The 26,333-nt window shown below is 36.6% G+C and overlaps 1 protein-coding gene across 1 annotated transcript; it reads left to right on the top strand.

The window, feature by feature from the left end:
* The first annotated feature begins 1,666 nt into the window (after nt 1-1,666).
* B3galnt1 (beta-1,3-N-acetylgalactosaminyltransferase 1 (Globoside blood group)) lies at nt 1,667-25,776 on the top strand. Its single transcript, XM_077793995.1, has 3 exons — nt 1,667-1,735; nt 20,901-20,988; nt 23,682-25,776. Exon 3 carries the CDS (start codon nt 23,716-23,718, stop codon nt 24,709-24,711), a length of 996 nt encoding a protein of 331 aa, XP_077650121.1. The 5' UTR covers nt 1,667-1,735; nt 20,901-20,988; nt 23,682-23,715; the 3' UTR covers nt 24,712-25,776.
* Nucleotides 25,777-26,333: the final 557 nt, after the last annotated feature.

The raw sequence follows: 26,333 nt of genomic DNA, 5'->3' as shown, positions 1-26,333 counted from the left end.
TAGGATCTCCTTTCAGTAGCACGGCCCTTAAGGATCATGAGGAAACCAAGGGAAGAGATATTTTGGGAGATTTTATTGATGCCCCAAGGGATTCCATTTCATAGGACTAGAATAAACATTTGCAGACTAGACCTGTTTTGTAAATATAGTCATCCCATGGGATTCATAAGTTCCATATCTGTAGATTCAGCCAACCATGGACTTAAAATATTGGGAAAAAATGTGCCAAACATGTGCAGACATTTTTTTGTCGTTATTTCCTAAACGTAGCATTTACATTGCATTTGGTATTATAAGTAATATAGTGATGAATAAAAGTATAAAATAGTGATGAATTAAAGATATGCAGAGGTTATGTGCAATACTATGCTATTATGTGAGTGACTTGAGCATCCATGGATTTGGGTATCTGCAGGGAACACAGCCACACCCATTTGTTTAATATTTTCTATGACTATTTTCTGTACAAAGACAGATGGAGGATACATGGCCTGCAAAGATAGCATTTACTATCTATCTGGGTTTTTATGTAAAACAAATTTTACCCACCCCAGGCTAAAATATTGTTCTCTACAACACTCCTAAGCTATACATTTTGAACAGGCTCTTGTAGTATAAAGAAGCACCATTCCTGTTAAAACATTTCATAGTTCTGCATTTACTTACTCTCAATGGGAAAGCAAAAAGACTCAAATTATTTCTTTTATGTAAAACTGTATTTGGTATTTTGGTTGTGGATTTTGCTTTTGAAGATTTATCACTGACTCTTACAGTACTAAATAGTTCCTTTATACTAATGCAAGCTCTCTAATTTTATTGGGTATCAGCACATTCTGGAAGGGCATACTCGGTTCCCTGCCCAGCACTCTGGTAATTATTTTGGAGATATTTGAGCTGAGTGGTCACGTCCTCCCCCACCCCCATCTTCTTCAGCTGTGCCTCATTCATAAGGTTCAGTTTAACTTGAGGGCAGGACTTGTCATCTTCACTGCTGCTGCCTCTCACACAGGACTTGAGTGAATGAACTAATGAATGAATGAGTGAAAATACTAAGGGGAAAGTAGTTGATGATTAAGCCTGACAGACGAGAATGATAAAGATTTGTAACATTCCTTATTCAGGGAAATGATGGGATGTAATGTCAACTAGAGCAGGTTCCTCTTCTTCTTCCAGTGGGTAAAGCTGTTTATAATAAAACAGGGACAAAAAGGCCAGCTTTCAAATCAGTATTGTTGCTCTTCTGTCTGATTTGTGTACTGTTTGCTCCAGTTTTCCTGGCTTCCCTGACCCATCCAGTCATTGCTTTCCCACTGGCTACTCTGTAACATGGTGTTCTCAGACTATACCCCCCCTGAGTGCAGAGGTGTGTCTGCTTTTGCTCCACACTTCTCTTCCTTCCAAGGAATCCCAAGGCTATCCCAGTCTCTATTCCTGCTTGCTTTGGGTTGCATGCCACAACCCCCAAATCTATAAAAGATTCCCATATTCAGGGACTGTTCTACCTACAAGAAAGTAGTACCCTGTTTTTAAACAGTATATAATGTATCTTTTTAAACATTTCTTTAAAAACCCAGGTGTGTCTTCTACCTCAGCATATCAAGGCAACAGGCTTCCCTTTCCTTGAGGCTTGAATGAAAGACATTCTTCCATACATCTCAGAATACACCCGAGAGTGATACTGCTGCAGCCAGCGGGAATTTCAAGGGCAAAATTGGGAAATGGCAATGGAGTAAAGGTACTTTGTACTCACTATCTACTGAGAATGTGTAAGGGCCACAGAAAGAGGTATTCAACGTGATTTTATGTTTCCCTTAAACTCAATACCTCAGATTTATTCTTAAAAGTTGAACCGTTTTTAAAAATGTATGCCAAAATGAGACCCAGCTATGATGGATTGGCCAATTTTGAAGCCATCTAGCCACTGTCATTAGACTCACATTTTCCTATTTTGTTCAGAAGGATCTTTCAGTGTCCAGTTCCAGAAGCTAATTCTTGAATGTTATCTAAAGCTTCCCTTGACCTTCTGGTGAAGGAACCCTATTGAAAATGGAGATGAGTTTAATCAGAGAGAGGCATTTAGTCTCTGCTAACTCCTGATGGGCACTACTTTGGTGTCTGTTTACTAAAAATATTTACAGAAGCCCAGTAACCTACTCAGGGTTATTTGGGATATAAATTCATTAACATAATTTCATTTAGCAATTTCTCCATTGTTGAAAAGTGACCTTATAAGGGGAGCTTGTTGAGACATTAATCTCTCAAGCATCAGTTGGAAAAGGTTCATGTACTTTGTTGCTCTCTGCTAGTTGCTAGAAGTGCCTACTATAGGACTTTTAACAGTACAAGTCATACCTAGAAAAAAAAAATAGTTCAGTTGCAGGAAGACTCTGAGGCAGGTAGAAGGATTATAGAAGAGGAGAGCATGTGAGAGAAGAAACCAGAAAGTCTACCGTCAGGAATGTATGAGAACTTATATTTGCAGAGAAACAACATCAGGCATTTGACATCCTAGAAGAACTAGAATCCTTGAACTCTAGGAGAAGGCTTACTGCCTGGAAGGAGAAACTAGATCCACTAGGATTTATTTGCCTGTATCATATAAGTGCTATCATATAAGACACATTTGGGAGCTAGCAGTGGAGTTTGTAAATGGAACCAATGTAGGCAAGTAAGAATGAATTAGAAGAAGCCTAGAGTGTGGACTTGTATTAATACGAGATAAGCACCATCTGCTTATCTCGGTGCCAGCCCAGCCCTAACCTCCACATTTAGCATGTTTTATTTCATTTAGTCCTCGTAGTAAGCCCATGAGGACGGTATTGTTGCTGTTATTTTACAGATGAGGTAACTGAAGCTTTAAAAGGTTAATTTTCCTAAGTGGGTATTTGATGATGCTCAGACTTCCAATATGCAAATCACCTGGAGATGTTGTTTAAAAGATTCTGATTCAGAAAGTCTGTGGGGGTGTTGGTGGCTGGTTGAAGGTCTGCGTTCCTGGCATCCTCCAGGTGGTGTCTATGTACTGCACTTTAGAGAGGTGAGGGGCTAGGGCAGCACATTGGAAGCTTTAAAAATAATGCCACCTGAGCCCCACCACCCTCTGAAATTGGTTCACTGGTTTGAGATACTGTCTGGCTTTCAGTGTTTTTCAGGGTCTCCAGAAGATTATGTAATACATAGCAAAGTGAGAACTTCTGGGTTCAAGAAGAGTGAAAAAGAAAAGCAGTGGCCAGATGTCATTGGCTTTGCTTGTTTCTAATGTAATCAGAGGTCATCAAGCACAAAGCAGAGGTAGGATGTGAAGATAATTAGGCATTTAACTGAGTCTAATGAATAATAGACTCAACTATATTGCATTGTTTATGAATTAATGTGTTTAGTTTGAGAGGTACTACTAGGGAAATTTCCCTCAAGGATGGATATTGATATGTGGGGTTTTTTCCTCCTTTATAAATGAAAGGATGTGTTTGATGTGTTAATTGTGATTTGTTTTTAACTTAATATTCACAGTATCTTTATTAGGCAATTAGGATTTCCAGCCCCTTTGCACCATTGTTTACTTTTATGTAGAAGAAAAATTAGAATGTTGCACAATTGTCAGTGGTTCAGTTTGCACATGTGTTTTCTTGGAATGACCCCAATCTAGCGTGCTTGGGCTTAAAGTTTAATTAAAATTTGTTTTTTGTTTTTTTTCTCTCTGGCCCTTTTGAAATGCACATGATTGGAATCAGGGAAACCTATTAGAATAATGCTTTGTTATTAGAAGATGCCTAGAGAAAAGTAAGCATAATCTAACAAACTCAGGAGTTTACTTTTAGATTCAGTTCATTCTTAGGAATATTTATTAAATGGATAAAAGTTCATTACCAGCCTGCACAGTGGCATGTGCCTATAAGTAATCCCAGTGACTTGGAAGGCTGAGGCAGAAGGAACCCAACTTTGAGGCCAGCCTAAGCAATTTAGCCAGACCCTGTCTCAAAAAATCAAAAGGGCAAGGCACAGTGGCACACACTGCACTGTAATCCCAGCAGTTTGGGAGGTTGAGACAGGAGGGTAACAAGTTCAAAGCCAGACTCAGAAATTTAGTGAGACCCTGAGCAACTTAGAGAGACCTTGTCTCAAAAAATAAAAGGACTAAGGATGCAGCTCAGTAGTAGAGCACCTCTAGGTACAATCTTCAATCCAAAAAGAAAAGAAAAAAATGTTCATTATGATACTTTGCACTGTATGCCAGATCCCAAGCATCTACCATGTGCGAGACAGTGGGGCTATGGCAGGGAACAGGATTGATCAGGTCTTTTTACAGCTCAATTTCACATTCTCTTGAAGGGAACAGACAATAAACACAATTTTTTTAAAAATATAGTTTTAGTTGTAGATGGACACAGTACCTTTATTATTTATATGTGGTGCTGAGGATTGAACCCAGTGCCTCACAAGTGCTAGGCAAGCACTCTACCACTGAGCTACAAAGCCAGCCCACCAATTTTTTTTTTTTTTTTAAGAAAATCCAGATAGGGTTAAATGCTTAGAAGAAAATAAGAAGTATGTGATAGAAAACAAGGGCTGGGGAAACTTACTTGAGATAAAGGGTCAGGTAAGGATTCTTCTAAGTGACATTTTGCTCATGTCTAAAATTTGAGAAGCCAGCCTTTCCAAGAACTCATTAGTGGAATAGCAAGTGCAGACTCCTCAAGGAAGGGAAAGAATGGGATTGGGAAAGGGGTAGCAAATGAAATGAGGGCTTGTGTATATATACCTGAGTGAGACACTTGGTAGATTTTCTTAAAAAATGGTAATATTGCTGTCTTTACAGCTATCATTGTCCTTGTACTTTTTTTTGCATTCACTAACTTTTCTCTAATGAACATCTATTACTTTTGCAATTAGAAAAATTTCATATAGCTGAGCATAGTGGTGCCGACCTGTAATCCCACCTGGGATTACACCTGTAATTCCAGACACCTGGGAGGTTGAAGCAGAAGGATTGTGATTTTGAGGCTATTCTGGGCAATTTAGCAAGACCCTATCTCAAAATAAAAAATAATAATAATAAAAAAGAGGGGGCATTGCTGGGGATGTAACTCAGTGGTAGAGCACTTTGGGGTTAATTTCCAGTAATAAAATAAAAGTTTTATATATTTTTAAAGGAATTAAATTTGATTTCTTTTTTCAGAAAATAGCCAGCATTTTTGCATCCTAGGAAAGAATTTCAGGTTATTTTGGCTTAAATAATTGTAACATTGCACTCTGTTAATTTTTTCTCTGAACAGATTATTTCTTGCCTCTGTATTTTCTAGTGCTCAGCATATTTTTGATGCAAAATAAAAAGGTATATATTTGCCTAAATGACAAGTTATTCGTTATTAATACTTGTTAATAACTTATCATATTTCAGATTTTTAAAATATTTTGTTTTAGTTGTAGTTGGATGCAATACCCTTATTTTATTTCACTGTAGTGCTAAGGATCAAACCCAGCGCCCTGCACGTGCTAGGCGAGTGCTCTACCGCTGAGCCACAACCCCAGCCTCCTTGTATTTCAGATTTTGAGAGTGAAAATCTTCTTAGTCTTTCTGTGCAAAGACTGTTGTGATGCCGCTTCAATATTTGTATCAGGCTCACTGGCTGCAATAAATTAAAGCCAAATCTCAAGCAGCTGTGTTTATAAGGACTCCCTCGATTAAGAGCACAGTGGCCATGCAGCACACTCCCTCCTATCTTGTGGCCAAGAACATGAGCTTTGGAGTCCTATTTGAATTTTCCTCCACTACTTAACCAGCCTGGGACTTTGGACAAGTTATTGCTCTCCCTAAGCCTTAGTTTCCTCACTTGTTAAATGGAGATATAAAGACCTTAAAAGCACCTCAACTTCTGGGGGAACTCATAAAGATTACATGAACTGGTGCCTGGGAGCAGTTACTGTTGATCTCACCACATGCTGACCCTGGAGGTAGACACCTGCCCACACTGACTGCAGTAGTAAGGAGTGCACAGATTGACAAGCAGGGCTGCCCAGCTTGTTTTATATCTTCAGTACAATATGACTTGCCAAAAGAAAAGCGCACAAGTTATAAGATGAATTATCAGAGTGAACACACCTGTAGCCCATCTAGGTCTAGAAATAGAGCGTGGCCAGTGCCCCAGAAAGTCCCCTTATCCTCTCCCAGTTATATTTTCTCCCTCTCCTTGAAGAGTGCCTGAATTCTAGCACTGTGGTTTTCTTGCTTTTCAACTTTGTATGAACGGAATCTACTCTTTAACCAGGTGTTCTGCCTTCTTTCACTCAACATTATGGTTGAGATTCTCCATAGTACCATGCAAGTTGGTAGTTTGTTCATTATGGATAATATGGCATATTTATCTCTTCTATTATGGGTGGGTATTTGGGCTGTTTCCGTTGTTGGGGCTGTCCTGAATCGTGGACTAATTATTATTAACTCTCTTGTACATTTTTGTTTTAGCCCAAGGACCTAGATCAGCACTCAGGAAAAACAACTTAGAAATATCAAATGTTCCCCATTTTTTTTTAAGTACTTGCAAGTTGAGGCACCATAATCATCAAACATAAAACCACCTGGAGTGCCAGATGGGATTTTTCTCCAAACACTTTCTCCTTCCTTGAATTTGATCCCCACTTTAGTGGAGGTTCCACTTCAAAATTGCAACCTTCTGAGCTAACTGATGCACTTGTATTTTGCACTAACAAGGGCAAGACTGCAAAGATCAGGAGAAAGAGGCAAAAAGCTAATTTACATAATAGAGCAGCAGGAGAAAAAGCCCAGATAGTAACATCCCAGGGAGAACACAGTGCTACCATTCTAAGAAAGGAAGCAGCCTTGTGTCTTCTGCATTGTAGGGTTTTATGATCTAGTTGGGATCCTCCCACCATGAATTTTTCATTTGGGGTGGTTAACATGGCTTTCTGCTATGGCTTAGTGCCTCAGTTCTCTGTGCATACTCCTAAATAGGAAAGTTCCATTTCTTTTTAGTTTTAAGAAGGTAGTATCTAGGGCTGGGGATATAGTTCAGTGGTAGAACACTTATCTAGTGTGCATGAGGCCCTGGTTTCCATATCTAGCCCTGAAAAAAAAGTACCTATGACAGTGGTGGTTATGGGTGGAGTTTTTCATCCCACAAAGTGCAGTGATCTTATCACTCAAGATGGAGTGAGCCCTATTCTCCCTTCTCCCATCACCCTACTCACATCTGTCTACCTACTATAACATTTTTTGTATGTTTTTGTATGTGTGTGTATTGTACATTGTGCCTACATGGTACCAAATTAGCTTACACATAAATAAGCGCTCAAAAATTTAAAGGACATAAATTCATATGACTTTGAGTTCAAATAACTTATGTAAATCCTTAAAAATAATTTAAACTTGTTAGATAAAAGTAAAGATATCTTTGGAATAATGAACACAATTTTTTTTTTTTTTTTTTTACCTAGGTTACTCACCAATCAGGACTATATTTGCCTCTGTTAAGATGTTTGAAATATAGCATCCATTGCTTTCAGGGTTTTTCTTTGGCAAATACTACTACTAATAATATTAATAATTTAAAATGTTAACTGTGTTTGATACCCTGGTTTTCTTGGGTAATCTAAAAATAACTATTGAAGTGGGTAAATTAGATAGACATAAATGGAATAAACATTTTTAAATGTATGTGTTAGGAAAAACATCTCAGTCATTTGTAAGTGAAAATGTTGAAACATCAGGGACTAGGGTTGTAGCTCAGAGATAGAGTGCTCGTAGCATGCATGAGGCACTGGGTTCAATCCTCAGTACTACATAAAAATAAAATAAAGGTATTGTGTCCACCTAAAACTAAAAAAATAAATGTTTAAAAAAATATTGAAACATCAATTGCTAAGTTCAAGTATTCTTAAATTCTATAAGAATATTATATGTGTTTGGGTCTACTAATAATTGTATTTTTATGAATTATTGGTATTTGAAAAAATAAGTTTCTGCTCTTCACTAAAAAGCAAGATCACTAAAAGTTAAATTCTAATTAATATGTAATTCTGTATGCAAAGAACACAAAAAACCTTAATGTTTTAATTTAAATAAGCATAAAGTATTTTAAGTCATTGATAAAAGATTAGTTAGCTTAAATTCAGAAATTTTCTAAAGATTGTTTTAAATTTTAAACTTAAGGAAGAAAAAAGGCAGAATATAATCAACAAGTAATAATCAACAAGAAGAAAGAGAAAATTATTAGGATGTATTTTGGGGGAATTTTTTGGATGAGAAGGTATTTTGTATGGTAAAGTAAGATTTTTTTGTCCTAAAGTCCAAGATAGGTAAAAAAGAGGTCAAAACTAAGGATGTAAACAAGTTATAAAGTGTCTGAGGAAGTTGTAGAAGATTTGTGGGAGATAAATTATATCAAATTTGTGTAATTAAGTAGGCTATCATTAACATTTAAAGGGAACTGCCTTAAGAATAAAAATTTTGTGTTTTATTAAAATAATTTCTTGTGTTCATTAGGTTTTCATTACTTGAGGAAACTAAGTCTTAAAAAGAATTAGGGTTTAAGTGCCTTTCTGTTTTAAAATATTTTCAACACTCACTTTATACCTAATTAAATGACAGTGTTAGATTATTGTGATATACTTGACACCAGTATGTCTGAGACTAGAAACCTGTATGCATCTTGATATTGAGCAGGCGCTAGAGGCTAGGCTTTGCTGCTCATTATACTCCACAAATACTCTGAAAAGTATTGGCAGGAAAATAGGTTAAAGCCAGCTTTGAAGGAAGATAGGAAGAGACTTTTTGTCTGAAATAATCATCTTAAGAGAGCTGAAAGGTGAGGAAAGCTTTTAGAAGAGAAGAGGAGACAAAGATGTAGGCAGATTTAGTTACCCAGAGAACCTGTCTATCTCAGCTTCCAATGAGCCTCCTAATTGAGAGGAAGTTTACAAGTTCCTCAGTATGAGGAAGTTTAAACGTTAAAACAATTTGAAACTTTAATTCACATCCTACAGAAAGCTATCAGGAAGTTGCTCTTAGTTTCGGAGGGACTGTTTTAATCCGAGAGCTAAATATGCTTTGTCTAAATGTTATACATGAGTTTGTAAAGTTAAAAGTATGTAGGTTAAATACATATAAGGTGACTTGTTAAGTGCTCTTTACATACATGAGATACACTTGTACATCAGGTAATAAATCTATTTGTGGGTATTGGCACTGTTTGCTGAACAGAGAAGAGATTTAAATCTAATCTTGGAATTTGCTGGTGCTATTAACCTATATAGACTGGTTAAAGGCAAAACTGCAATATTAAGAGTTACCCTACTGAACTATGATTTTTATGCAAATACATATGTGGGGAGGGGAGAACTTCTGTGTTGCTCTGATACTGAGTATTCCAGACTTCTTTGTATGTTAAATGTATTCATGTTCCCCAAGTGTATATGTATTCTAAAATGCAAAGTTAAGGAAAACACCTTACCAAACTGGTGTCCTCCAATTGTGGGGACAGGCTTTTTTTTTTTTTTTCCAGGTACATGTTTTTGTGCTCTTGTTTGTATTATGACTGTTCTCTTTGAGCAAATATAGTTAGATATTCACAAACCCTTGGCATTCCAAACTGTGATACTGTGATAATTAAAAGGATTGGACATTGGTCATCTAAGGAGGACCTCAGAAATTACTACATTCTATTTTAATTTTAAAACTTTTCATTTATTCTTAAGAGTCAGAATGTCATTTAAGATTATGTAATTGGCTAAAAGTAACCTGTTACTAATAATTTATATGGGGAGAATTATGTTATTTGTTACACTGGGGTAGGAATTTATATGTATTTTTGGAAAGACAACAGGGAAAACCTGATTAATTTTTAAGGTTGGCAATATGCAACATGAAAACAGTTTTTCCACCAAAAAAGGGAAATTAAGTGTTTTCTTAGCTTTTCCATTGGATCCAGGTTTCAGATGTGATTATATCATGTTAACTAATCTTCAAACAGATTCAATACATGAGAGCTTTGTTTTCTTTTACTCCTGAGTAGAATGATATTTAAAGGGTTGGGGAGAAGAATATTAGCTTAAAATGTAAAAATTTCAACTAACATTTGTCAAAAGACCAGCCTTTCCTGGGCTAAGACTCTGCCTTTTGCACTGCTCCATGTTAGGATAACCCCCAAAGTAGGCAATGGAAAGTTCTAGTAGGGTGCAAAAGGGTTTTAAAAAGAAATAGGATTTGTAAATGATATCATGCATGATGGAGCTGATAAATTATTTATTGTTTTTTGTAGAAAGTAACCAAATATCAAAGGTATATAAGTGTTATAAAAATTGTGTTTCTTGGTTCAGAGCAGTCATACAAACTAAATGTGTTTCTGCTGTTTTTAATTTTGTTTTGTGTTTCTCTTGTAAAACTTTATAAATGTCTCCTGTTAATGTTTTATAAAGTACAACTTCTAATAGAATAACCTAACAATTTGAGATAATAAGTCATCACCTATAGGACGGACAGGATGTAACATTGACTCTTCATACTAATGGTGACCCCAATTAAGTGGAAGGGGTAACTGTAAAATACAAAAGTTAAAATTAGGATTCACTATTCCTACTTCATCTCTGGCAGAACTGGCCCTCTGGGTGTTCAACAACTGATACTTTGAGACCAAAGCCAAGGAAAATAAAAGGGCTAAGAAAAAATAATAGTGAATATTTTGACCCTTGCCCTTCGAGGTCAACTAGGACCCAGGGAAAGGTGGAATCCCTCTAAAGATCCTGTAACTAATCAAGTGGATTGTGAGGGCCCTAGAGAATGGGATATTGGGATATATTCTGCAAAGAGGAAGAGGGTCATTGGAAAGGGAACTGTCCCCAGTGTTTCAAGGGAAACCACATGTGTTCAGCAACACCCTAACCCATCCTGGCAGATGGTATAGCTGGTAGAAAAAAAGACTAAAGGTGCCAAAAGGATCCTCACAAGTTCCTAAAAGTAACCCATGAGGAATATCTCCAGAACTTAACAGGAAAAAAGAAAGAGATTAATTTTAGGCCTAAAATAGGGGTCACCTGCTTGGACTCAAACACTCATGAGGGAACTATAACCAAACACAAATGTACTAATATGAGGGTGGTAGAAAAGTAAAAGAACAATCATTCATGGACAATTAAAAGGGAAAGACAGTGGCTCTTTCAAATGTAACTTGGGGTTCTTATGCAAGATTGCTTGACACTGAAGTCTTTCCATCACGCACATCCACATAAAAGATGGACCTCATAGCTCAGACAGGGGCCCTCTGTTTAGATAAAAACAAGGAAATGATTATTTTTTTTTTCTTATCCCGAATGTATTTTTTTAGTAGTCCATACTCACAGAGGTATTTAGAAGGAGAATCCCCCACATGGTTTATTTATTTATTTAGTTAGTTGGATATACTCTGACTTTGTCTCCCTTTTATAATTTACAATGATACTTCTACTTTTAGGCTTAAGCATCTGACCCTTACTGCTTATATGCTCAGGCCAAGAAACCTGCAAAGGCAGATTGGCTGACACTCCAATGCCCTCAGACTGAGGAATGGACAAAAGACAAGGTGGCATTTCATTCTGTAGAAAAATTCTTTAGTTTTTAGTTTTCTACCTCAGGTCTTGCACGTTTTTGTTAACTTAATCTGACATTTTAGTTTTTGTTGCCTTTGTATTTTTTCTGTTAAATTTTATTTTTTCATGTTTGTCATTTATATCTTGAGATCTCATAGCTGACCTATTTGTAAACCTACTCATCTTTATATATTATCTCTTCTTCCCTTGAGTTTTTGTGTAAATGATTATGTTATATGAAAGTAATGAGGTTTTCCTCCTTTTAAACAGTTTTTTTGTTGTCTCATTTTCTTGTTATAATGGATAATGAGGGTCTCCAAGTAACACTGAAGGGTGGGGGCATCCTTGTCTTTTTCCTAGCCACAATGGAGATGTCTCTGAAGTCTGATTGTTGTGATTACTGAGGTTTCTTTAACAGATAAGGAACTTCCTTTTTAATCCTAATGTTTGCTTGTTATGTGATAATCATCTTTATTGTTTTTATTTCATTATTTTCTACTTTATTATTCATCCTATTTACTTTGAAAGAACATCGTAATTATTAACTTCTTGAGCTAAATATTTAGCTCACTTATTTTCAATTTGTCTTTTTCTGGTAATTAAAGAATCCAGACTTAGAAGTCTGCCTACTGTATGATTGATTGTATACTGGATACTATGGGATTCCATCGATGTGACATTGTGAAAAGCAAAACAAAACAAATTAGTGGTTGCCTGCAGATGGGAGGAAGACTTTCTTACAAGGCAACACAAAGTAGAATTTTGAGATGAAACTTTTTCTGTCTTGTTGTGCTGGTGGTTATGTGACTAAAAACTTACAAAACAGCATGATAAAAAGTGTATACTTTAAAAAAGGGTATTCCTAAAAAAAGGTGGGTGTGAATTTTACTGTATGTAAAATTATATACCAATAAATATGTGAAATGAATATAAAATAAAAGGTAATTCTATTTTTTTTAAAGAACTCCCTATCTTTAGAAGGTCATTAAATTTCTATAAGGACTGATTAAGTTATGCTGGTGTATTTATACGTAGCACAAATAGTTTCAGAGTCAAAATAATATAAACAGGTGTTACATTAAAGGGTCTTGCCCTGGTCCCTTTCCTAATCCACCCATTCCTCCCTTCCCACCTTGTGTGTCTTTTTATCATTTTTCTCATGCACATATAAATATTTTTTATTTTCTCTTCCTTTCTGACATAAAAATTAGCACATTATAAACATTGTTCCATATCTCACTTCCCTCAATATATTTTAGAAATCTTCCCATGTCAGTCTTTATTCTTGTCTTTTTCTTTAAAATAGCTATACAGTTGTGAGGATGTACGAGGCATAGTTGGTGTAAGATGTCTTATGAGAAATCTCTGGGGTTTTCCTAATTATTTGCTATAGCAGTATCACAGTGAGTAATCTTACATACATACATCATTTTGGACATATGCAGTTGCGTCTGAAATAAATTTCTGAGTCAAAATTACTAATGAAAGGGGTGAATGTGTTGTAATTTGAGTACATACTTCCATGGTCCTCCATTGGAGGTTTGCATTTTGTATGCCAACAGAAATGTGAGAGGAAATTTTTGTCTGTCTTAATTCTTTTTTTTTTTTTTTTTTTTTTTTTTTTTTTAGAGAGAGTGAGTGAGAGAGAGAGAGAGAGAATTTTTTAATATTTATTTTTAGTTCTCGGCGGACACAACATCTTTGTTGGTATGTGGTGCTGAGGATCGAACCCGGACCGCACGCATGCCAGGCGAGCGCGCTACCGCTTGAGCCACATCCCCAGCCCCATGTCTTAATTCTTTTTATTATTATTACTGAATTATTTTAAAGTACACAGAGGTTCTTGACATCCTACTCCTAAATTCATCAGTGTTTGACTCTTAAAAACAATTTTAAGTTTACTATTTTTAACAGTTTCATTGATGTATAGTTGACATGACCATAAAATTATTTTAAGTGAACAGGTCAGTAATGTTTACTGAATTTAAACATGCTCAGTCATTGCCACAACACAATTTTAAAATGTCATTATCCCCTATGCCCATTTGCAATCAGCCCCAGTTACGTACCAGGCAATTATTGACCTAGTTTTTATAGATTTTCTCTTCTTGGCCAGGCACTGTAGTGCACACCTGTAATCCCAACAGCTCAGGAGGTTAAGGCAGGAGGATTACAAGTTTAAAGTTAGCCCCAACAACTTAGACCCTGTCTCAAAATGAAAAATAAAAAGTCTGGGGATGTATGTCAATGGTAGATGCCCTTGGGATCAATCCCTAGTATCCCCTCCCCATAATTTTTTTTTTCCCTTTCTGAATATTTAAAGTTATAGCGTAAGGGTTTTGAGACACATGCATTTAAGAATTCTATAACTAATATTTGTTGTGGCATGTATTAGAACTTTGTTTCTTCTTTCAGGTGAGTAATATCCAATTGTGTGGCCATGCCACATTGTCTTTATTCAAGAATATTTTTATAGCCAGTTGACATTATTTCACTTAACAAAATAATTCTTCTTGTATCACCTAATGTCTAGGTTGTCTTTAATTTCTGCAGGATCCAGGCCAGGGCCATACATTGCAACTGTGTCTGTCCCTGGATCTCTTTTAATCTGGAACTATTACTTTTTTCTTGGCACTACTAGCTGAAGAAACTAGCTCATTTTCTCCTAAAACCCTACCTCCTAGATTCCCTAGATTGTTTTCTCGTGGTATTTCTTTGCTTATATATTTCTTATATATTTCTTTATGTATTTCTTTTCTTTTGTATTTCTTGTAAAACTTGATTAGATTTCAATCAAATATTTTCAACTAGGATACATGACAAGTAATATTGTTCACATTTTATCTCATTAAGAGACAGATAATATGTATTTTTCCACCATTAATAATGTCTTAACATTATTGATAATTGAGTTAGAGTTATGACACTCTCATCCTACAATGTAAAGTTTATGTCTTTTCGGTCCTTGCATCTAAAAAATGTTATCTTTGTGATATTCCTTTGGTACTACACAGATGTCTATTTCTTCATCAGTCCTGAATTTGATGATTAAAACACTGAATCTGTAATTTCATGAGATGTTGCAAAATGAGGCAGTTTTGTTTTTCTGTCATTCCATCTACGTTTTTCTATAAAAAGCTTTTCCTTTTTCAACCAAAGCTGTTTGCTTCCCTTGAAAAACAAGTAATGATGATGATATGATGATGATTTTTGTACTAGGAAATGAATCTCAGGGGTGCTCTACCAATGAGCTATGTCCTCAGCTCTGTTAATTTTTTATTTTGAGATAGGATCTCACTAAGTTGCTGTTGACCTTGAACTTGCAGTCCTCCTGCTTTAGCCCTCCTAAACAGCTAGGATTACAGGTGTGCACCCCTGTTCCATTATATCATTCTTTTTAAAATTTTTTTAGTTATATATGATAATAGAACATACTACAATGTAGTTATAAAATCACAGAATATAATTTGTTCTAATTCAGTCTCCATTACTTCCTTCCTCTCCCATCCTCCTGTTCTGTTCCCTCGGTTCTACTAATCTTTCTGCTGTATACTTACAGATTTTTTAAAATTAGTGTCTTGTGGATGTGCATGATGGTATGATTCACTGTCATAAATTCGTACACATACATAGGAAAGTTAGGTCAGATTTATCCCACTGACTTTTCCTATTCCTTCCCTCATCCCTTCCTTTCATTTTCCTTTGTCTATTCGTCTGTAGATCATTCTTTAAAACCAGGAAAAAAAATACTTGTCTCCCCACCTCATCAATAATTTTCAAGTTAAAGATTGGTGTAATATCTGCTTCATTGGGATATACTGCAATGTCACCATTCATCTGCAGATATCTGAAATAATTTACAGTGTGATAGTCTCTTTAAATTTGTGGGCTAAACCAAAATTATGTGTGTGATTATTTTAAGTTTCTAACCAAAACTTTTTTTCTACAGTGGTAAGGATTGAATCCAGGGCCTCATGCATGCTAGGCAAGTGATTTACCACTGAGCTACATCCCAGGCCCTAAACAAATTTTTAAAATGTTTTTTCATACATTTTTGTTGTTGATTTGTAATTATATTGTGATTACAGAATGTAGCCTATAGTCAGTTGTGGTTTTAGAACTATTGAGTGGTCTGTGTAATCTGATACCAGTTTTTTTTATTGGTTGTTCAAAACATTACAAAGCTCTTGACATATCATATTTCATACATTAGATTCAAGTGGGTTATGAACTCCCATTTTTACCCCAATTACAGGTTGCAGAATCACATCAGTTACACATCCACATTTTTACATGATGCCATATTAGTGACTGTTGTATTCTGCTACCTTTCCTATCCCCTACTATCCCCCCTCCCCTCCCCTCCCATCTTCTCTCTCTACCCCGTCTACTACAATTCATTTCTCTCCTTGTTTTTTCCCCATTCCCCTCACAACCTCTTATATGTAATTTTGTATAACAATAAGGGTCTCCTTCCATTTCCATGCAATTTCCCTTTTCTTTCCCTTTCCCTCCCACCTCATGTCTCTGTTTAATGTTAGTCTTTTCCTCCTGCTCTTCCTCCCTGCTCTGTTCTTAGTTGCTCTCATTATATCAAAGAAGACATTTGGCATTTGTTTTTTAGGGATTGGCTAGCTTCACTTAGCATAATCTCTAATGCCATCCATTTCTCTGCAAATTCCATGATTTTGTCATTTTTTAGTGCTGCCTAATACTCCATGGTGTATAAATGCCACATTTTTTTAATCCATTCATCTATTGAAGGGCATCTGGGTTGGTTCCACAGTCTAGCTATTGTGAATTGTGCTGCTATGAACATTGATGTGGCAGTATCCCTGTAGTGCGCTCTTTTAAGGTCTTCAGGGAATAGTCCGAGAAGGGCAATAGCTGGGTCAAATGGTGGTTCCATTCCCAGCTTTCCCAGGAATCTCCATACTGCTTTCCAAATTGGCCGCACCAATTTGCAGTCCCACCAGCAGTGTACAAGAGTACCTTTTCCCCACATCCTTGCCAGCACTTGTTGTTGTTTGACTTCAAAATGGCTGCCAATCTTACTGGAGTGAGATGGTGATACCAGTTTTTTGATAAATGTTTTATACAGTCTTTGAAAAAAATATAGTAGTCTCTCAGTATCTGTGAGGGATTGGTTCGAGGGCTCCTGTGGACACCAAAGTCCTTTGATGCTCAAGGCCCATATATGAAATAGTATGGTATTTATATGTAAATTATACATATCCTTCTGTATACTTTAAATAATTTGTAAATTGTATTACCTAATACAGCATATACAGTTGTTAGACTCTGTTTAGGGAATAATGGCAAAGAGAATAAGCCTCTACATGTTTGGCACAGACATTTTTTCTAATATTTACTATCTGCAGTTGGTTGTATACATGTGGCACCCATGGGTATGGATGACCTACTGTATTTCTTTTCTTTTTATTAAAAGAAAGATGCTAAATAATTCTATTAGATCAAGATTATTAATAATATTATTTGAAACACATTCTTAATTTTCATTTGCTTAACATATCAGTTACTTAGGGTCTTAGACCATTTTCCAAGAGACTGGACAACACTTAAAAGAAAATATGTATTTAGCTCATGGTTTTGGAAGTCCAAGAACATGATGCCAGCATCTGCTTGGCCTCTGGGCCATATTTTGATCTATTGTGTGGCAGGAAAGTGGAAGTGGAAATGGACATGTACAGAAGGAGTAGATGTGTAAGAGGGACTGAGGACTAACTGTTCACTCTTCCCACTGTCAGGGGAGCTGTGTTAATACCTTCATGAGAGTGCAGCCCCTGACCTAATTACCTCTCCCTGCCCCCTCACCACCCCATGCTGGGGATTGAGCCCAGGGTACTCTACCACAGAGCTATGTCCCCAGCCCATCTTATTCTTATTTTAAGGCAGGGTCTTGCTAAATTGCCCATACTGGCCTCAAACATGGTAATCCTCCTGCCTTGGCCTCCCAAGTCGCTGGGATTATTGGTGTAAACCACCATACCCAGCCCTAATGAACTCTAAAATACAGTTATGTTGGTAATCAGCCCCATCCCCTTTTTTTCAAATCCTTTGGTGGTTAGATTGATAGAACCAGGGCCAGCCTGGCCTCAAATTTTATTTTCCTTTTTTTATTCCATTTATACACAAACTTTTCAGGTTTTGCTTGATATATTTTGGTGCTATTTTTATGGTTACATAGCTTCTTTTTAAAAAGTATTTATTTTTTAATTATAGGTGGGCACAATAGCTTTATTTCATTTTTATGTGGTGCTGAGGTTTGAACCCAGTACCTCACGTGAGCAGAGCACTCTGCCACCAAGCCACAACCCCATGGTTACATAGCTTCTTGATTGGTAAATTATCTTTTTGAATAGTTCCTTCTGTTAGGAACATAATTCCCTTTGTTGCCATTCAATTAGAATATGTGATGTTAAATCATGTACAACCACAAAAATGGGAAGTTATTACCCATGTATATACGATACATCAAGATACATTCTACTGTCATGTATAACTAAAAAGAACAAATAAAAATTTTAAAAAATACATATGTGATGTTAAAACTTAACTATAGCAGCCTTCTCTTGGTTAGCATTTTCAGCTGATAATATTCTTTCCTTTTTCCGAATATTTGAACACTTTGTTATTTTGTTTTAGGTGTGGTCTAAGACCCTAAGTAACTGTTTATAAGCAGTTTATAGCAGAATTTTAAGCCAGACTGTGAAGGCCTCCTTTTTAGTAGGTGAGTTATTTACCTTAGTTAACAATATATTTAAATTTACTTCTGTCATCTTTCATGTTTTCCATGGACCACGCATTTTCTCTGGGTTTTTTTTCCTTTTTCCTATCTTCCATTAAATAGATAACTTGCTTTGTTTCTTTTCTCAGTTTAGAAGGCATATGTACCAAATTCATTCCTTCAGTGGTCAATCTAAAGGTTAATATGCATTCTTTTTTTTCTCCCTATGATACTGGAGATTGAACCCATCATTCTCCACCACTGAGCTATACCCACAGCTCATTTTATTTTGAGTCAGGGTCCTGCTGAGTTCCTGAAATTAGCCTCAATCCTCCTGCCTCAGCCTCCTGAATTGCTGGGAATTATAGGTGTGCACCACCAGGCCTAGCTTAATACACGTTCTTAAGTGAATTTTTTAGCAAAATGTTAAGACTAATCAGTATCTCCTTATTCCTCCTGCATCGGCCAAGTGTGTTAGTATATTTTAGTTTTCCTCTGAAACATCTTTTTTGCAGACACCATATCATTTTTGACATTGATTTTACTTTTTTTTTTAACCATGTGGAAATAAATTTGGTTTTGTTCTCTTATTCTCTTCCTTGTTGTCTGTTATTAGTTTTCAGTATCTTTTAATAATTTATTGTTCTTACATTCCATTCCTTCCCCAAGTTCAGTTTTTCTTCATATTAAAGGACTTATTTGGGGGCTGGAGCTATGGCTCAGTGATAGAGCACTCGCCTAGCATGTGTGAGGCACTGGGTTCGAGCCTCAGCACCACGTAAAAATACAAATAAAGGTATTGTCCATCTACAACTAAAAAATAAAGACGTTTAAGAAAAAAATTATATTAATTATACATTTCAAAATAAATGAAGAGAAGAATTTGAAGGTTCCCAGCCCATAGAAATGCTAATATTTGAGGAGGTAGAAAATGCCTTTAACCCTGATCTGATCATTACATATTTTATCCATGTATTGAATTACAACACTATACACCATAAATAAAAACAAATATATCCATAAAAAATGAAAAATTTTCAGGTATTAATAAATGTTTTTAAATTTCCCTCTAGATAGTACATGAGAATGCTCACAAGAATTTCTTTTCCCCTCATGCATGCTATTTAGCTATTTTTTTTTTTTTAATGTGCTAGTTCGGAATTTTTTTGTGAGAATATTTCTTCTCATTGTATTTGAACATTGTGTTAGCTTTCCATCACTGACAGAATACCTGGGATAATTAACTTTTAAGAAGGAAAGGCTTGCCAGCAATGTGGCATTTGCTTGTAATTCCACACCTGGGAGGCTGAGGCAAGAGAAGCGCAAGTTCAAAGCCAGCCTCAGCAACTTAGCCAGGTCGTGATTCAAAAAAAAAGTGCTGGCTCAGTGGTTAAGTATTCCTAGGTTCAATCTCTGTTACCAAAATAAGAGGGGTAGTATTTTGGCTCACAGTTACAGAGGTTTCAGTCCATGGTTGGTTAACTGTTGATTTTGAGCTGGTAGTGAGGCAGCACATACATCATGGCAGGAACAGCGACAGAGGAAGCCTGTTTACCTCAGGGCAACCAGGAAGCAAGCAGAGACAGGAAGGGCAGGGGTTGCAGAATCTCCTTCCAGGCCAGGCCCCTTGACTTTTTTCCACTAGGCCCCACCTACTAAAGTTTGGGGACCAAGCCTTTAACAGATGACCCTTTGGGACACATTCAATATACAAACTCACAAACATCTTTTCTTACTTTAGTAACCATTTGCATTCTTCTTTTGAGAATTGCCACTTTGGCCATTTCTTTTCGTGTTTATCTTTGTATTAACCTATGAGAATTCCATATTTTCTTTTGGTGTCAAAGATGGGAGAAAAATAAACTTGTGGAAACACCAAAAGTATAAGGAGTGATATATGTCAGCGCCTCCCCATTTCTCATATCCTCCTCTGGTTTTAAACTTGACCAGCAGGAAAAAAAAAAAAAAGATATAAGCAGACTCAATTGTGCCTTGATGCTTGTCAGTTTATTAATGTGTCTTGAGTTTTTTGAGTTTTCACGAATGGAGAGATATTGAAGGGGCAGGAGTGGGCTGCAAAGGGGTAATTGACATATGCACATCAGCACTGCCTTCTGTGAATTTGATTATGGAACAGAGAAAGAGTAGACACAAATAGAGTGTCTCACTGTAGTTGCCTGTTGTACTTCTTTTAGTGACCTCGGTTCTTTATCAAAGAAGTGAGACAGTGCGACAAAAGATACCAGGGGATGAGAGAATGTAGATACAGGTGTTTGCTTTTTGCCTCAGTACTAGGGGTAAAACCCAGGGCCTTGTGCAATGCAGCCTACCTCTGAGCAAATCCCCAACCCCTACATATGTATTTAAGTCTTGAGTCTGTACTGGTTTTTAATGCCATGTGTCCTTTTGGCATGATGATACCATCAACTGTGAATTCTGTGAACAAGTAGTTTTCTTAAGTTTTTATTTAAACAGATATTCTTGGTTCAGAAAATACCTAGTCTTTTCCCTTCCTCTCTTTGACTTTTAATCCCTGGATTCATAGGTGAATGCTGGCTTCTTACATATCTTACAGAAATTTCAAGCATTATTTTTGACAACTGCCCTCTGCTGAATGTTCACTGGGTGAAACTGAAGGTCCTCAGAAGAAATAAATCAAGAAGGTAAGAAATAGAAATAGACTTGTGGCCTTTCAATGTACTGTTGTTCAAGTAATATAGATTTTTCAAGATTATTTCTTTAGAATCCCTTTTGACAATAAAAATCAATTTAGAGAACACAGGTAGGATGGCGTAGGTGCCAACCGGGGAACAGCAGCTGAACGCAGGTCTTTGTTGATGGACACCTAACACAGCCCAGAGGCCTTGCATGTATTATCATTCCTTTGTACTGCATTGATGGCTCCAGCAGGGGGACAGGAAACCCAAGGCTCTGAAAGGATCATAACAAACCTCACTGCCCTGGTTGGTAAAGGACAGAGCTGGAGTGTGGACTCTGGTCTTTCTGCCTTCAGAGCCACCTGTGTTGTCGGTGACTGAAAGTCTGATCTTTCCCCACTTTGGGGTTGGGTAACTTCTCTTTTTTCTGCTGGTTTATTTTCTTCATGAGCCCATACACAGTGACTATCATAACCATTGTCACCTTTTTACTTTCAGAAACCATGGGTTATAGAATGTATAAAAATAACTTTTTGTAATAAGACTTGCTGTTTTTAGTTCTTCCCATTATTGAAGAGTAACAGGGCCTCCATTGCCCATGTGCAACTATAAAATGGTGCACCTTAGAACACTTTCCTCTTGTTTATATGAAATTTGTTGTAATATGCTGATTTGTTAGACTGAGACATAAGACTGGCATTTTACAACGATTGTAATAAATGTGTAAGTTGTCAGTGGCTGAAATATAAAGGTTGCCCCTAAGGGTCATGCAGTGATTTGACAAGTGAGGAAAAAAACATGTAAACAGTGTTAATTACATCTAAAATTTTCATTTCCTGTTTCTTTCATGTACTGTTTATGGCTATTAAGGGATTAGAAGAAGATGGGAGTTGGATAGACAGACCTACAATAGTATTCTTATTCAAATGCAAATAGTATGTCAGTGTCCACTGCACTCTTTCTGTGGGCCTTCCTCTGTCTTGTGCTTTGACTCTTTAGAAAAATTGTTTTTGCCAAGAAAGACAATAGAATGTAAGTGAGGAGACAAGGCATGTATATACATGCGACCAAATGGGGACAGTTTACTGAAACATTCCATTACATTGTATGACTACAGATGTAGAAAGCAATAAAAATAGAAAAGATTATTGGGTCCAGAAGTAATCAGGGCAAGGGAGTATGGCCTCATGGAGAAGGCAAGGCGTGTTAAGATCTGGTCATACTCATGTATGAAGACCCAGAAAAGCTGTGTGTTCAGACACCCTAAGGTCATTCCAAGGTAGAACCTTTGACATTAATGTTCATCCTCTGCAGCAAATTCTGAATTCCCAGGAACCATTGCCCAGATAATTGTTGGTAAAGGGACAACTATGAGAAGCCTCCTCAGCCTTTTCCTTCTCATGTTATCAATCTGCCCCTTTCACTGAAATTCCTTAGCATTTGATGGAAGCAGTCTGTACTGTACTCTCCTACCATGTTGAACTGTTGCCTTGGGATTTTCTTTTCTTCCTCTCTTCCTTTGGTCTCATTAGTGTTTGGTGCAATCTGCTGACATAGACCATGTCCAGTGAATATTTAGGCACTCTTGACCTTGGGCCGTCCATAGGCGCACAAAAGCCCTGTGGGGTCTGGAGCAGAGCGAAAGCCAGTCTGAAGGTGCTGAATCACATAGCTCTGTTTCCTTGTCTCAACTGGACTTTTGGTAAAAGCAAGTGTTCTTAGAAGTGTTCCCTTGCATGATTCTGATCTGGTGTGTGATTTCTGAATAGATTGGAATGGGAAACATGAAAACTCAATACTAAAGACAGATTTTTTTCCCCTGGATGCTTCATTGGGGGCTTTCAGTGGTTTCTAATTATGAGCAGCAGTGACACCCAGACCATTTCCCAACGTACAAAAGGCACAGGAAATTGAGACACAACCAAGGAGGGAGAGTGGCGGTATAAAGATAGACTTTTAATTACACACTTGCTTCTAGACTTGAGCATTGAGTGAAAGGGGGATGATGGGGTGTTGTTTGGGGCAAGTGAAAGCTGTTTCATAGTCTGAATTTTTTAAAAAATCAAGAGAAAGTTATCGTATTTCTGTCACTTTCCAGGTGAAGTCTCCACCTTTATCTGATCCCCCACATCAGTGGCCACCATTAATAATTATTGCCAAAAGAACAAATTAAATAAATAAAATAATTTTTGCCATAGGGTTTTCCTTACTCCAGATTTGGTAGAATCAGATCATACAGCTGAGAAAGACCCTTGGTTTATTTGGACATGTTGCTAGTAACACATCCTTGCATTAAATCCTTTACTGCATTTTCTTTTCCATGGCAGCAAAAAAAGAAGAAACACAATTTCATTTGTTTTTATTGTAGATTGATTTTTAAACTTACCATTACTCATCTCTTTCTGTCCTTCCAGGCATCTAAGGAAAAAAATCATATTTCATAAAAGACAGTTATTTGTATAGGATAAGAAGTATTCATTTCAAAATAATTAAAAGATATGTCTTAACCTTGGTCCTGATGTAAAAGCTAAAGTACACTTTTGATTGTTGGTATGTTTGCTTATAGTTAAATGAAGTTAAGTAGATTCATTCAAGTCAGGATTTGGGGTTTTGCTTTGCATCCTTTGTTCTCAAATACCAATTGAAAATGTGTTTTGAATGGTGGAGTGCTAACCCAATTTTTTTTATAAATCTTCTAGAACCTGTGCCTTACGTCCTTCCCAGCTGCTGTGGATGGCCCTGACTCTCTTAACTGCCCTTCCCAGTAGGATGTCACTGAGATCCCTCAAATGGAGCCTTCTGCTGCTGTCTCTCCTGAGTTTCCTCGTGATGTGGTACCTCAGCCTTCCCCACTATAACGTGATAGAGCGTGTGAACTGGATGTACTTCTATGAGTATGAGCCAATTTATAGACAAGACTTTCGCTTTACACTTCGAGAGCATTCAAACTGCTCTCATCAAAACCCATTTGTGGTCATCCTAGTGACCTCGCACCCCTCAGATGTGAAAGCCAGGCAGGCCATTAGGGTTACTTGGGGTGAAAAGAAGTCTTGGTGGGGATATGAGGTTCTTACATTTTTCTTACTAGGCCAGCAAGCTGAAAGGGAAGACAAAATGTTAGCGTTGTCCTTAGAAGATGAGCACCTTCTTTATGGTGACATAATACGACAAGATTTTTTAGACACATATAACAACCTGACCTTGAAAACCATTATGGCATTCAGGTGGGTAACTGAGTTTTGCCCCAATGCCAAGTACATCATGAAGACAGACACTGACGTTTTCATCAATACTGGTAATTTAGTGAAGTATCTTTTAAATTTAAACCACTCAGAGAAGTTTTTCACAGGTTATCCTCTCATTGATAATTACTCCTACAGAGGATTTTACCAGAAAAACCATATTTCATACCAGGAGTATCCTTTCAAGGTGTTCCCTCCCTACTGCAGTGGGCTGGGTTATATAATGTCCAGAGATTTGGTGCCAAGGATCTATGAAATGATGGGTCATGTAAAACCCATCAAGTTCGAAGATGTTTATGTCGGGATCTGTTTGAATTTGTTAAAAGTGGACATTCATATTCCAGAAGACACAAACCTTTTCTTTTTATATAGAATCCATTTGGATGTCTGTCAACTCAGACGTGTGATCGCAGCCCATGGCTTTTCTTCCAAGGAAATCATCACATTTTGGCAGGTTATGCTAAGGAACACCACATGCCATTATTAACTTTATACTCTACCAAAAATCTAGAGAAGGGCAGGATGCTTTGTGGAAAAGTCTTAAAGTTGGTGCTGTGGAGAACTCATGGAAAAGTCAGTGTGCTGGCTCACACTGAACTGAGATCATGGAGAACCCGTAGATTGGAGGGCCACACATTACTAGTGATTTATTTTGACAAAATTCAAGTCAATTCCCTTAAAAGTGGTATTCAGAGGAATTAAACGTCTTATAGAGGAATCAGGTTTTTGCCTGAAAGTTAATAGGGCCAAACATTGAACATGTCATTCTATAGACTAGAATTTCTTAAAAGGGTTTCCTTAATTATAAGCTCATTAGTCCGTAACAGCAAAGCAGTGTGGAGTTCTATTTATTGAACAGTTTAGTCACTTAAGGGTTTAATGTGTATCTTACATGGGTTACCAATTTTTAAAAACTATATAGTTATGTGTAAAAAAAAACTTCACTGACATTATACTGAACAAAATTAATTATATCTGGTTTTGGTCATTCAGAAGGCACTTAAAGATGTTGCGGTATTTTGGAGTTACCAGTTATTATTTAATGTTACTTCAAACTTCCTGGGTGTTTAAATGTTATTATGGTGGTTTCAATACTGTATAATAGAATAGTGAATCAATTTTTATATTTGAGCTTTGTTCCAGTTACTTCATTGTTCAGTTTATTATTGATAGCCCCATTAATGTGAAAGTCATAGGTCATTGAGTATCAGTACTCTGTTGGACTTCATTTTATATTTTACTGTGGCAATGTAAAGAATAATTAAAGCAAGAAAATCTGAGTTATTGTCTTGTTTTTGAAGCTATAGTTCTCAGTGTTCTTAGATAACACTTTATCTGTTTCATTTTTCCCCTGGAACTTAGGAATCACATAGAATGCCAGGCAGTGTATTTCCTTTTAGAAAGGACTCTGAAGGCACAAAAGAAGGGAGAGGACAGAATGTTATGAGAAGAGTGTCCTTTATCAGTATTTGGGTTAGAAAAACAAGACTGAAGATCCAAGTTGCAATGTTAATCTTACCCTGTGTGTTTTCTCATTAACGATCAACTTGTGAATAAAGAGGAAAAAAAGAAACAAGTTGTTGCTGTTATTGTTTGTAATCAAAAAGGGCCTTATACGTAGTCTGAAGTCAAGTCTGATTTATGTCTCATGTGCTTTCATAGAAGCACTGGTGTATCCTTTGTTGGAAATGCTACTAGTAGGTTAAAAAGGAGTATTGCCCCATATTCCTGGGATTATACAATTTTCTGTTAGAATTGATTTGAGATAAGTAATCCTTTCTTCTTAATTATAAGAGAGCAAAATATCAAATCCTTTGACAGGAAATAAAAGCTTGAAAGTATGTAGTCAGCTCTTGTAATACTCAGATATTTACAGTTCACCTATATGAAAAATCTAACCTAAATTAAAGCTGCCGTAATCTGTGGTTCTCTATAACAAGGCTATTTCTTTTTTCCTGGGATCAGACCTAATACAGTTATGATAAAATCAATTAAATGAAATGCTCCATGGAATCAGTTTATGCCCTTGCTAATCCCCATCTGTATAGAAGTCACTTTAAAGACTGATGATTACGTTTGATCAGTGTTGCAGATTATATTGAAGCTTGA

The sequence above is a fragment of the Urocitellus parryii genome, chromosome 2, assembly GCF_045843805.1.
Source record: "Urocitellus parryii isolate mUroPar1 chromosome 2, mUroPar1.hap1, whole genome shotgun sequence".
Lineage (NCBI taxonomy): Eukaryota > Metazoa > Chordata > Mammalia > Rodentia > Sciuridae > Urocitellus > Urocitellus parryii.
Note: the sequence above shows the minus strand (reverse complement) of the source record. Positions and strands in the feature narration are given on the sequence as shown.

What these genes read in the sequence shown, in the direction of transcription:
- B3galnt1 (XM_077793995.1), top strand. Translation starts at nt 23,716, where the DNA reads ATGGCCCTGACTCTCTTAACTGCCCTTCCCAGTAGGATGTCACTGAGA.